The 12,409-nt window shown below is 43.1% G+C and overlaps 1 protein-coding gene across 1 annotated transcript in view; it reads right to left on the bottom strand.

Annotated features, from left to right (window-relative positions):
• The window catches only part of Xpo4 (exportin 4), a 108,808-nt gene that overhangs the window by 95,968 nt on the left and 431 nt on the right, over nucleotides 1-12,409 (bottom strand). Inside the window, exon 2 of the mRNA XM_013012574.1 lies at nucleotides 11,856-11,907. Coding sequence (XP_012868028.1) covers nucleotides 11,856-11,907 — 52 coding nt within the window. The remainder of the gene's footprint in view (nucleotides 1-11,855; nucleotides 11,908-12,409) is intronic.

Below are 12,409 nucleotides of genomic sequence, written 5' to 3' on the forward strand. Positions count from 1 at the left end.
AAGTTGGCTCAGTGGTAGAGCGCTTGCCTTGCATGCCTGAGGCCCTGGGTTCGATTCCTCAGCACCACATAAGCAAAAAGAAAAAAGCCGGAAGTGTTGCTGTGGCTCAAGTGGTAGAGTGCTAGCCTTGAGCTGAAGAGCTGAGGGATAGCACTCAGGCCCAGAGTTCAGGCCCCACGACTGGACCCCAAAAAAAAAAAAAAGAAAAAGAAATATAAGAAGGTAAGGAATATGATAAGAAGGTAGAGCCAGGCACCAGTGGCTCACGCCTATAATCCTAGCTACTCAGGAGGCTGAGATCTGAGGATCCCGGTTCCAAGCCAGCCTGCCTGGGCAGGAAAGTCCGTGAGACTCTTATCCCCAATAAACCACTAGAAAACCGGAAGTGGCACTGTGGCTCAAGCAGTAGAGCGCTCGCCTTGAGCTTAAGAGTGCAGGGACAGCGCCCAAGCCCAGAGTTCAAGCCCCACTACCGACCAAAAATAGATAGATAGATAGATAGATAGATAGATAGATAGATAGATAGATAGATAGATAGAGATAGATAGATAGAGATAGATAGATAGATAGATAGATAGATAGATAGATAGATAGATAGATAGATAGATAGATAATAAGGTAATAAAAAAAAAACAGGGGAAACTGTTTTGAAAGAGTCATCCCAACAAAAGACAATAAATAGATATGTTCCTGCCCAACTTCATCATCTCACCACCAAAGCCTAGTTACCTTCACTTTACAAAACCTAAAGGTAACACCACCAGTAACTCAAAGTTAAAATCTTGCAACTTTTGGTGGTAGTAGAGGTTGTGGGGATTGAACTCAGGGCCTGGGCACTGTCCCTGAGCTCTTTTTTGCTCAAGGCTAGGACTCTATCACACTGAGACACAGCACCACTTCTGATTTTCCAGTAGTGAATTGTAGATAAAGAGTTCCCCCAGATTTTCCTGCCCAGGCTGGCTTTGAACCACAATCCTCAGATCTCAGCCTCCTGAGTAGCTAGGATTATAGGCATGAGCCACTGGCTCCCAGCTCCCAATTTTTCAACTGTGAAGATTACTTACTGATGAAGGGATTTAGTATATATTTAGTTGAGGGGAGGCAAGACAAGAGAAAGAGAAATAAAGCAATATTTCTGAATGTTTCTATTCAAAACCTATTTAAGTAGGACTATATGTTCCAAGAGGCTAAGGATCAAAAAGCAAGGAAAATACTCCCTGCCCTTACAGATTCTATTAAAAGATATGCACACAGGAGTCCACAAGCCCAGGCTTCACTGACTCAACCTGTATCTTTCTCCCATTATACTGCTAAGCTTTTTGTCAAAATAGTGGGAAATTCCAATCTTTACATCTTGGAGATTTGTTCCTTATAGACCTATTTCCCAGAAAGCAATAATTGTAACTTTTATACAACTTAACAACAATGGCCACCATCTACTTGCCAGACACAATGAGAGAGAGAGAGAGAGAGAGAGATTTTTTTGCCAGTCCTGGGCCTTGAACTCAGAGCCTAGTCACTGCCCCTGAGTTTTCTGCTCAAAGCTAGCACTCTACCACTTGAACCACAGTACCACTTCTGGCTTATTCTGTTTATGTGATACTGAGGAATCAAACCCAGGGCTTCATGCATACTAGGCAAGCACTCTACTACTAAACCACATTCCCAGCCCCACAATGCTATATTTTTTTACATGTATTATTTGACTTGATCTTACCACAGCCCTAAAGAAACTATCTTGGGGAGGGTGGGTGGGAATATGGGAGGGCAGGGATGGTAAGGGGAAACAAAGGAGGAGACAACAATGCTTGATAAGAAATGTACTCATTTCCTTGCTCATGTAATTGTAACCCCTCTGTACGGTATTTTCACAATTAAAAAAACGTATTAATAAAAAAAAGAAACTATCTTTCTCCCTTTTACAAATGAAGAAACAGATTGCACATTCAAGACTCAAGATAAAAAAAATCATAGTCTGACCCTAAGTCCATGTGCCATTAAAGCATTTACTCTGAAGTTCCTTAAGCATTACTGTTATGAGATACAAACTTCAGTGGACTAATATCTTGTAGACATATATAGAAGGAAAATCTAGATATTCTTGGTTTACTATAAATATCATTTTTTTTACAAAATCATGAAAACTAAAGTGAGAATACTATGTCAGATTGAAAGCCAGTACTATTTGACAGAAAATATACTAAACACATGAATAATGCAAAAAACTGGAATTTTGAAAAAACAGTAAAAGGGAGGTCTTATCCAGACAGTTTATGAAGGTGTAAAAAAAGCTTTTAAACATTATTAGAACAGGAAAAAAAATAATGAAACACAAAGACTTCCCAGAAACAGATCACGGTAGATGACAAGGAAGTGAGTAAAAGACTATTGAATGCTGCAGGAACAACTGGCTGTTTCGACACAAAAGCATACAATTTGATCTGTATGCATTTTCTACACAGTTTTTAATTTTTGACTTAGAAATGAAAACAAGGGCTGGGGATGTGGCTTAGTGGTAGAGTGCTTGCCTAGCATGCATGAAGCCCTGACTTCAATTCCTCAGTACCACGTACACAGAAAAGGTTGGAAATGGTACTGTGGCTCAAGTGGTAGGTAAAGTGCTACTCTTGAGAAAAAAATGCTGAGAGACAGTGGCCCAGGCCCTGAGTTCAAGCCCCCGGACTGGCAAAAAAAAAAAAAAAGGGGGGGGGGAGCTGGGAAGGTGGCTCAGTGGTAGAGTGCTTTACCTAATGAAACCTACCTACTATTTAATATACGTTTCATATGGTGCCGTGACTCGGATGGGGTTTTTGAGTTGGAAATGTTAGAATTTCCTAACCACCCCTTTTCTGTGAACCAAACTGCCTTGAAACACCACGCGAGACTTTTCACCAATACCATTCCTGGCCTTCACATCCACGTCCACACCACTTCTCTACTCTCTACTCTACGCTCTCTCTGTTGTTCATGTTCAGTCTCTGTTCAGACGTGGCGTCATGCCAGAGAGCTCCTACAGCCTTTAGCCAAAAGGCCGGTCACCTCCGGAGCCGAGGACGCTTGGCTTTGGGGGCTTGGCCATTTCTCTCTAGAGGGCTCTGGGGGAAGTCAGGATGCAACTTCTGCCTGGTCAGCTCTCCTTCACTCACCAGACTGACTCCCCTACACATTTAATGGGGTGCTGCGAGTCACGCCCGAGTTGTGAAACCCCTTTGAAATGCCTCCTGCGCTCCCTGGAAAGCCAGAGTGCTTAATTTATATGCCATTCTCAGATGTAGACAGTTTTTGCTACTGCAATGGTAAATGGTCAGAAGTCTGTTTACTTTCAGGCTCTCTTTGCTCTCTCTCTCTGGCAATCATGTCCAACTTTCCCTATCTCTCCCTTTCTCTTTTCTACAACATTCTGGCTTGTGCCCTGAAAAGTGCAATGCAGGCTGGGTCCCAGGGACCCTCTCCCACCGCCCCCACCCCCTTGCCTTGCATGCATGAGGCTCTGGTTTGTGGCCTAAGAACAATCTTGAGCTTCTGGTAACATCTCCAGCCACTAAAACTATTCCTGAACAGTGCAACTCCATGCTTTATGTGAGAGAAAATAAACCTGTCTTTTTAAAACATATTGCTAGCCGGGCACTTGTGGCTCATCCCTGTAATTCTACCTGCTCATGAGGCCAAGATCTGATGATCGTTGTTTGAGCGAGATGGGGCACAAAAGTCCATGAGACCCTAATCTCCAAATAACTACCAGAAAACCAGAAGTGGCACTGAAGCTCAAAGTGGTACAGCACTAGCCTTGAGCAAAAAAGAGCTCAGAGACAGCAGCCAAGATTAAGCCCAAGACTGACCCCACACACACACACATACACAAAGACACTGCTATTTGAGTTCTTTGTAATATACTGTCCAACAAATCCAATACAAACCAATACAAAATGAAACAGACAAGTGGCCAATGGCTATTAAACTGGACAATTCAGAGCAGAAAATGGCTTTAAAAAATGCAGGAGCACATTCAACCTCACTACAATTATACATGCAAATTAGAACAATGAGCTATCGATTCTGACAGATATCTATATCTGGGAGGTTTGGATAGCCTCCTACTCAACTGTTACAAAATGGTGAAATTAAGGGAATAGACAAGTTAGAACTGAAGGTCATCTAGGAAGCTGGTCCTGAACAAGGCCCATGTAGTCTAAGGTCTATTTCCAGTCATTCATTCCTCACAGAACTCACACACACACACACACACATACACACTACATATACAAAGGTGTACCTATAGCACACTTAAGGGGGGAAATACTAACAATTGGAATTACCACAAACAGGGTATAATGGAGCATTCAACAGGTATGCAGTGCTTTATAATGCAATTAAATGACTGACTTATTTAACAACATGGACAAATTGAAAATTATCCTGAAGTAAGAGAGGTACAACAGAACTTCCATGTAAAAATAGTATATGTCATTTACTTGTGTGGAAAAATTATAAAAATAAGAAATAAGCAAAAACTTTTTTTTTTTTGAGAAAAGTTCTTGCTACATAGTCCAGGCCAGCTTTGAACTCTGGATTCTTCTGCCTCAGGAAATAGAGCTGTGTACCACTACATCTGGTTGATACACAACTTTAAAACTATGGTTACCTTTATGGAAGAAACAGAAGCTGGAAATTAGCATGTAAAAGAACTTTAGAGGGAGTGGCACTGTGGCTCAAGTGGTAGAGCACTTGCCTTGAGATGAAGAGCTGAGGGACAGCAGCCAGGGCCAGAGTTCAAGCCCCATGACTGACCAAAAAAAGAAAAAGATTCCATGAATCAACTGCTGGGCACCACTGGCTCACACCTGTAATCCCAGCTACGCAGGAGGCTGAGATCTGAGGATCGCAGTTCAAAGCCAGCCTGGGCAGAAAAGTCTGTAAGACTCTTATCTCCAATAAACCACTCAGAAAACCAGAAGTGGTCTGTGGCTCAAGTGGTAGAGCTCTAGCCTTGAACTGAAGAACACAGAGACAGTGCCTAAGTCCAAAGTTCAAGCCCACGACCAACCAAAAATAATAATAAAGAAAATAATCTATAATTTGACCAGCTAGTTAGCCCAAAAATGTAAAACTGAGTTAACATTAGAAAATCAATCTACTCCACCTGCAGTATTTACATTTTAAGGTAAAGAGACCATGCTACCAAAATGAGAAACTCATTTAATTAACTTAAGATCCTAAATTTCAGACAAATTATAATGGGGAAATGTCTCAACCTGGCATAAAAACTTACACAAGAGCTAGGACTGTAATTCACTGTCAAGAGTTCATGTTTAGCATGTATGGAGTCCTGGGTTCAATCCTCAGCGCGCGCGCGCACACACACACACACACACACACACACACACACACACACACACACACACACACACACACACACACACACACACACACACACACACACACACACACACACACACACACACACACACACACCAAACAAATTAAAAAAAAAAAACATTTTGCCAGGGATCATGGCATGCATCTGTAACCAAGATCAGCCTGGGAAATACAGAAATCATTGGTCTCTTAAAAAGAAACACTAAAGGCAGGAGCTGGTGGCTCACACCAGTAATCCTAGCTACTCAGGAGGCTGAGATCTGAGGATTGAAGTTCGAAGCCAGCCAAGGCAGGAAAGTCCGGGAGACTATCTCCAATAAGCCACCAGAAAACCAGAAGTGGCACTATAGTTCAAGTGGTAAAGTGCTAGCCTTGAGCTGAAGAGCTGAGGAATAGCACCCGTGCCCGTGCCCATGCCCAGGCCCAGGCCCAGAGTTCAAGCCCCCTGACCAACAAAGAAAAAAAAAAAAACACATGGAAGATCAAAACTCATATAACTCACAAGCATTATAGACCATGATAATAATTTGTCTTGTGAAGATTAAAATGTGTTTGTGACTTTAAGTATCACTATCCCACAATACTGTGAAATTTTTGTAATCACTTAATCTCAATTAAAAAAAAAGAACATGGAAGAGTGCCTAATTAAGGCAGTAACTGAACTTACATTATCCTTAATTTTCTTAGGACTTTGCTTGAAAGTATAGCACACTCTTTTAAGAAGACATAAAAGAAATCTGGAGTACCATCTATGTAGTCTTTTTTTTTTTTTTTTGGTCAGTTGTGGGGCCTGAACTCTGGTCCTGGGTGTTGGTCCCTCAGCTCTTCAGCTCAAGGCTAGCACTCTACCACTTGAGCCACAGTGCCACTTCCGGCTTTTTCTGCTTATGTGGTGCTGAGGAATCGAACCCAGGGCCTCATGCATGCAAGGCAAGCACTCTACCAGTGAGCCACCTTCCCAGCCCAGTAGTCTTTATTTAACTATTCATTTTCCACCCATAAAGACAAAGATTGAGACTAAGAAAAGCCAGTTACTGGAGGCATATGCCAATAATCTTAGCTACTCAGGAGGCTGAGTTACAACAATTGAGGTTCAGAGCCAGCCTGAACAGAGAAGTCTGAAACTCTTATTTCCATAAACTACAAAAGAAAGAAAGCAAGCAAGCAAACTGGAAATAAAGCTGTGGCTCAAGTGGCAGACTACTAGCCTTGAGCAAAAGAAGATCATGGATAACACCCAGATCCTTCCTGAGTTCAAGCCCCAGGATGGGCACAAAAAAAAAAAAAAGTAAAAAAGACATTTCACATCACAGCAAATCAGAAGAGCAATACACAAAGACAGCTAGCAGAACTCTTTGGGCTTCAAATGCAGTAAACACTAGCCACTTTAGAACTTCTAAATTTTTTGTTTTTTGGGGGTTTTTTTTGGGTCCAGTCGTGGGCCTGAACTCTGGGCCTGGGCACTGTCCCTCAGCTCTTCAGCTCAAGGCTAGTCTTCTACCACTTGAGCCACAGCACCACTTCCAGCTTTTTTCTTTTTGCTTATGTAGTGCTGAGGAATCGAACCCAGGGCCTCATGCATACAAGGCAAGCTCTCTACCACTGGAGCCACCTTTCCAGCCCAGAACTTCTAAATTTAAAAAAGCAAATTTTTAGTTCCACATTTGCCACATTTCAAGTGCTCACTACTGTACATGACTAGTAGATATCCCCTTGGCACATTTCTATCATTGCCCAAAGTTCTTACACCATTGTCTATTTAGTGATGGTAACTCTGATCATGTAAGTATAATCTCAGACCCTGAGTTTCAGGTGATAATGTTTTTCATCAGTGGTTCTTAATGAAGGCAATTTTGTCCCCAAGAGATATTTGCCAGTGTCTGAAATACTATATTTTGGGTTGCTGTACCTGGGGAGTTTACTGGCAGATAGAAAGGTCAGGATACTGCCAACAATTCTTCCCAATAGGAATTATCCAACCCCAAATATCCATAGAGGTGAGGTTCAGAAATGCTGTCCTACATAAATTTTCCTAAACTCAAGAATCAAGAAAAAAAGAAAATATGGAATTCTCATCCAGTCACTCATTAATCAAGAATTGCTTCATTACTCAATATTCTGTGGCAAGAACCTGGCTCAACCTGTTTTGAAAAAGGTCAGGTGACACTAATTCTTTCAATTTTATGTCTTTATAAAAAATTGACTTGAGCTGGGCAACAGTGGCTCAGGCCTATAATCCTAGCTACTCAGGAGGCTGAGATCTGAGGATCCACAGTTCAAGGCCAGCCTGGGCAGGAAAGTCCATAAGACTCTTATCTCCAATTAACCACCAGAAAACCAGAAGTGGTGATGTGGCTCAATGGTAGAGTGCTTTCCTTGAACTGAAAAGCTCAGGGTCAGTGCCCAGGCCCAGAGTTCAAGCCCCTCAACAGACTAGGAAAACTGACTTGACCAGGTACTAGTGGCTCATACCTGTAATCTTTGCTACTCAGGAGACAAAGATCTGAGGATCCTGGTTCAAAGCTGCCCCAGGCAAGAAAATCAATGATACTCTTATCTTTCAACCACCAGATTGGGAAGATTGCAGTTTCAGGCCAGCCTGGGGGGAAAAAAAAAAGCTGGCAAGACCCTATTTCAACAAATAGCTGGACAAGGTAACATGCAACTCTCATCCTAGCTACACAGGAGTCTGAAATGAGAAGGACTGTGGTTCCAGGCCAACCTCCACAAAAAAAGTTCAAGAGGATTCCTCCATCTCAACAGAAAAAGTTCAGCATAGTAGTACAGGCTCATCATCCCAGTTACAATAGGAAGCATCAACAGAAGGATCACATTCAGGTCACCCAAGGCAAAAATTGGTACCCTACCTCAAAAATTACCCAAGAGGGCTAAAAATGTGGCTCAGTGGTAGAGTGCTTGCCTAGCATGCATGAAACCCTGGGTTCGATACCTCAGCACCACATAAACAGAAAAGGCTGGAAGTGGCACTGTGGCTCAAGTGGTAGAGCCTTAGCCTTGAGCAAAAAATAGCAGCTCAAGGACAGTCCCCAGGCCCTGAGTTCAAGCCCCATGACTGGCAAAAAAAAAATAAAAAAGAATTAAGGGCGGGAGGTACAGCTCAACAGTAGAGTATCTAACAAGGGTAAGGTCCCAAGTTCAAACCAATATACCCAAAACAATAACAACAACAAAATTTGCTTATAATATCCTTCTGATATCCATCTTAAACCCACTTAGATATCTACTTTTCATGAAAAGTTCACCTGATTATTCTATACACTAAAATACTATGATGCTTATTAAGAATGAAATGGAAAATATACAAAAAGAAAACTATACAGAAAGGAAAATATACAAAAATATTTATGAAATACATCATTTGCCGGGCCTCATGCCTGTAATCCTAGCTACTCAGGAGGCTGAGATCTAGGATCCCAGTTCAAAGCCAGGCGGAGCAGGAAAGTCTGTGAGACCCTTATCTCCAATAAACCACTCGAAAACCAGAAGTGGCGCTGTGGCTCAAGCGGTAGAGTGCTCGCCTTGAGCTGAAGAGCACAAAGACAGCACTCAGGCCCTGAGTTCAAGCCCCACAACCAAAAACAAAAAAAAAAGAAAGAAAAAGAAATACATCATTAATCATTACTATCTTAAAACATTTGACATTAAAATAAAGCAATTTATAATTTTAAAAACATCTACTCGGCCCCTCGGATTAGTAAGTGCTGAAGTCCTTTTTAGAATTTTTTTTTTAATTTTGGTCAGTTGCGGGGCTTGAACTCTGGGCCTGGGCGCAGTCCCTCAGCACTTCAGCACAAGGCTAATGCTCTACCACTTGAGCCACAACGACACAACACCTGTTTTCTGGAAAAATATAGCCAGGCGCTAGTGGCTCATGCCTGTAATCCTAGCTACTCAGGAGGCTGAGATCTGAGGATCGAAGTTCAAAGCCAGCCGGGGCAGGAAAGCCTGTGAAACTCTTATCTCCAATAAACCACCAGAAAACCAGAAGTGGTGCTATAGCTCAAGTGGTAGAGCTCTAGCCTTGAGCTGAAGAACTGAGGGACAGCACCCAGGCCCAGAATTCAAGCCCCACAATCGAAATATATATATATATATATATTTTTTTTTTCTAATGCTTAAAAGTTGAAGGAACATTAGTTGAGTGCTGGTGGTTCACATCTGTAATCCTAGTTACTCAAGAGGCTGAAATCTTAAAAAGATCATATCATGGTTCAAAGCTTGCCCAGTAAATAGTAAGTAAAGTCCATGAAACTCAACTCCAATCAACCACTAAAAAAGCCAGAAGTGGTGCTGTGGTTCAAGTGATAGAGGGCTGCCTTGGGCCAAAAACTCAGGAACAGCACCCAGACCTTGAGTTCAAGCCCCAGAGCTAGCACAAAAGAGCTGTTTTGGTTTTTTTCCCCCTTACCTTCTCTCTCAGCACACCTCCATTTCCTGTGAGCTGGCTGTTTGCTCCCAGCCCCCCAATAAACATTTTACATTGAAAAAAAACTGAAAGAGTATTAACAATTTTAACTATTCTCAAACACATTTATTTACCTCCTTTCTGGTTCTACTGTATTGTAGGTTAAGAACATAAACTGGAAACAAACAAACCTGAGTTTGAGCCCTCACCCTACTAACACTTTCCATAAAAATTTGGATAAATCACTAAGCACATATATGTTAACTCCTTACTCCACCCACTACATATACACACATACAAATTTCTAAGAATTAAATAAGGAAACACATATAAAGTGCTTGGCACTGCTTCAAACACAGTATACACCTCAAAACTGTTAGCTAAATAATCATAATGGAATACAGCTTTCAGATTAAGGAAATAGAGCATTTGCCAATCTTTTGAATATACCTCACATATAAGAGGTAATGGGGTAAAGTAGAAAAATACTCAGCTTTAAATGGAGGCAAATCAGAATGGAAGCCCTAATTCAGCAGCATGGTAATCATGTAACCCTGGCCACTTAAATACATGCAAGCTCTTGTTCTGGCTTCTAAGCCTTGTGAAGCTTTTACAAAGATTCATAAAATAAAGGATTTAAAAAGTATCAAGACCTAAATCTAGCATTCAAGAGTATTTATCATTTTTCTTACCTATCCTTTATAGTTGACAAAAAAGACTTACCAGGAAAGAGGAAAGTTACTTTCAAACACACTAAATTACACTAGACCAATAATAACCACTGGTTATATCTTATCAATTTAAATACAAAAGCCCTGTTGAGTTGCATCTTTTTCCAAAATGTAATGATAACAGAGCCCGAAACTCCTCAGAAAATTTCAGGGATTTCGGGAAACACTGTAGGTTAGGGATTTTAAGAAATTTGTATGAAGGAGAATAGTTTTTTTTTTCCCAGAGCTTCTTTGTTAGAGCATGGATACATATTTCCTAGGGTTTGTTTTTTTTTTTTTTTTTTGTCGGTCGTGGGTCTTGAACTCTGGGCCTGGGCACTGTCCCTCAGCAATTCTACCACTTGAGCCACAGTGCCACTTCCAGCTTTTTCTGCTTATGCGGTGCTGAGGAATGGAACCCAGGGCTTCATGCATGAAAGGCAAGCACTCTAACACTGAGCCACCTTCCCAGCCCCTTTCTAGCCAGTTTTGTGGCAAAAAAAAAAAAAATCCATTAACCTGACTCCTAATTTTTTTTGGTCTGTGGGGGGTCTTGAACTCAGGGCCTGGACACTGTCCCTGGGCTAGTGCTCTACCACTTTGAGCCATAGTTCCACATCCGGTTTTCTGGTAGTTAACTGGAGATGAATCCCCTAAGCCGGACCCCCTTGACTCAGGTCTGTAATCCTAGCTACTGAGGGGGCTAATACCTGAGGATTGCAGTTTGAAGCCAGCCCAAGCAGGAAAATCGGTGAGGCTCTTATCTCCAGTAATTCACTCAGAAAACCGGAACCGGAAGTGGCGCTGTGGCTCAAGTGATAGAGCGCTGGCCTAGAGCTGAAGAGCTCTCAGCCCTGAGTTCAAGCCCCACAACCGACCAAAAAAATAAAAAAAAAGGAGTCTCACGGGACTTTCCTGCTCGGGCTGACTTTGAACCGCAATCCTCAGACCTCAGCCTCCTATGTAGCTAGCAATGAGCCCCCAGCGCCCAGAAGCCTTCCCGATTTCTGTAGAAACAAAACTAAAAGGTCTACTAAAATTAGTTCAAATATTAAGTATGATGCTTGAACACGGCCCTAAACATCAAACCAAAAAGAAAAAAAAGCCCCCCCAAAACAACCAATCGGGCTACTTTGAATTCTTAGAAAGTCAACCAATTTAAGTAATCAAATGAGCCTCGAAACTAAAAAAAAATTTTTAATTAACCCCCCCCCCAAACACATAAGTGCCCTAACTTACAGAAACGAAGCAGAGCCAGCACACCTAACATCCAGTTTACTAAGTGACTGAAGATCCTTGCCGAATGCTCCCTGCGTGGAATCGTTTAATCCTGCCCTGGCTACCCCCAAACTCTTCTGGAGGAAATGACCTCATCAAACTTTCTCCGAGTGTGGTCTGAGAACATGAAGTTTGAAAGCACAGCAAAAGCCTCGGTTCTCCAAAAGATGCAGCCCACCGAGACTTGGATTCTGGACCAAGTTTGACACCCCCCCCCCCCCCTCCCACATTGACCTTGGTCGCGTAGACCGGCCTGGCGCTCTCCGGCCGGTCCCTCCACGTGCCGCCGGCTGCGGTTACCCCGGCGGTGCCCGCATCTAGGGGGAGCTGAGTGCACCCGGGACCCGGGCCCTCCTTCCTCCTCGGCCCCCTGGCACCAACTCCCAGCGGCGCACACGCGGCCCCCACGGATGCCCGCGAACCCCGACCTGGCTTCCCCGCGTCCCGCACCGCCCGCTGGGCCCCGTGTGCGGGGCTCACCCCGCGGCCCGGGGGGGAATCCTCTCTCCTACAGCCCCACGCCAGGCTGGGGAGCAGCCCCGGGGGGACCACAGCGAGCCCACGGCGGGAGGAGAGGAGGACGGAGGCTCCTGCGCCACGCCACCGCCGCCCCCTCTCC

This window comes from Dipodomys ordii, unplaced genomic scaffold, assembly GCF_000151885.1.
Source record: "Dipodomys ordii isolate 6190 unplaced genomic scaffold, Dord_2.0 Scaffold1, whole genome shotgun sequence".
Lineage (NCBI taxonomy): Eukaryota > Metazoa > Chordata > Mammalia > Rodentia > Heteromyidae > Dipodomys > Dipodomys ordii.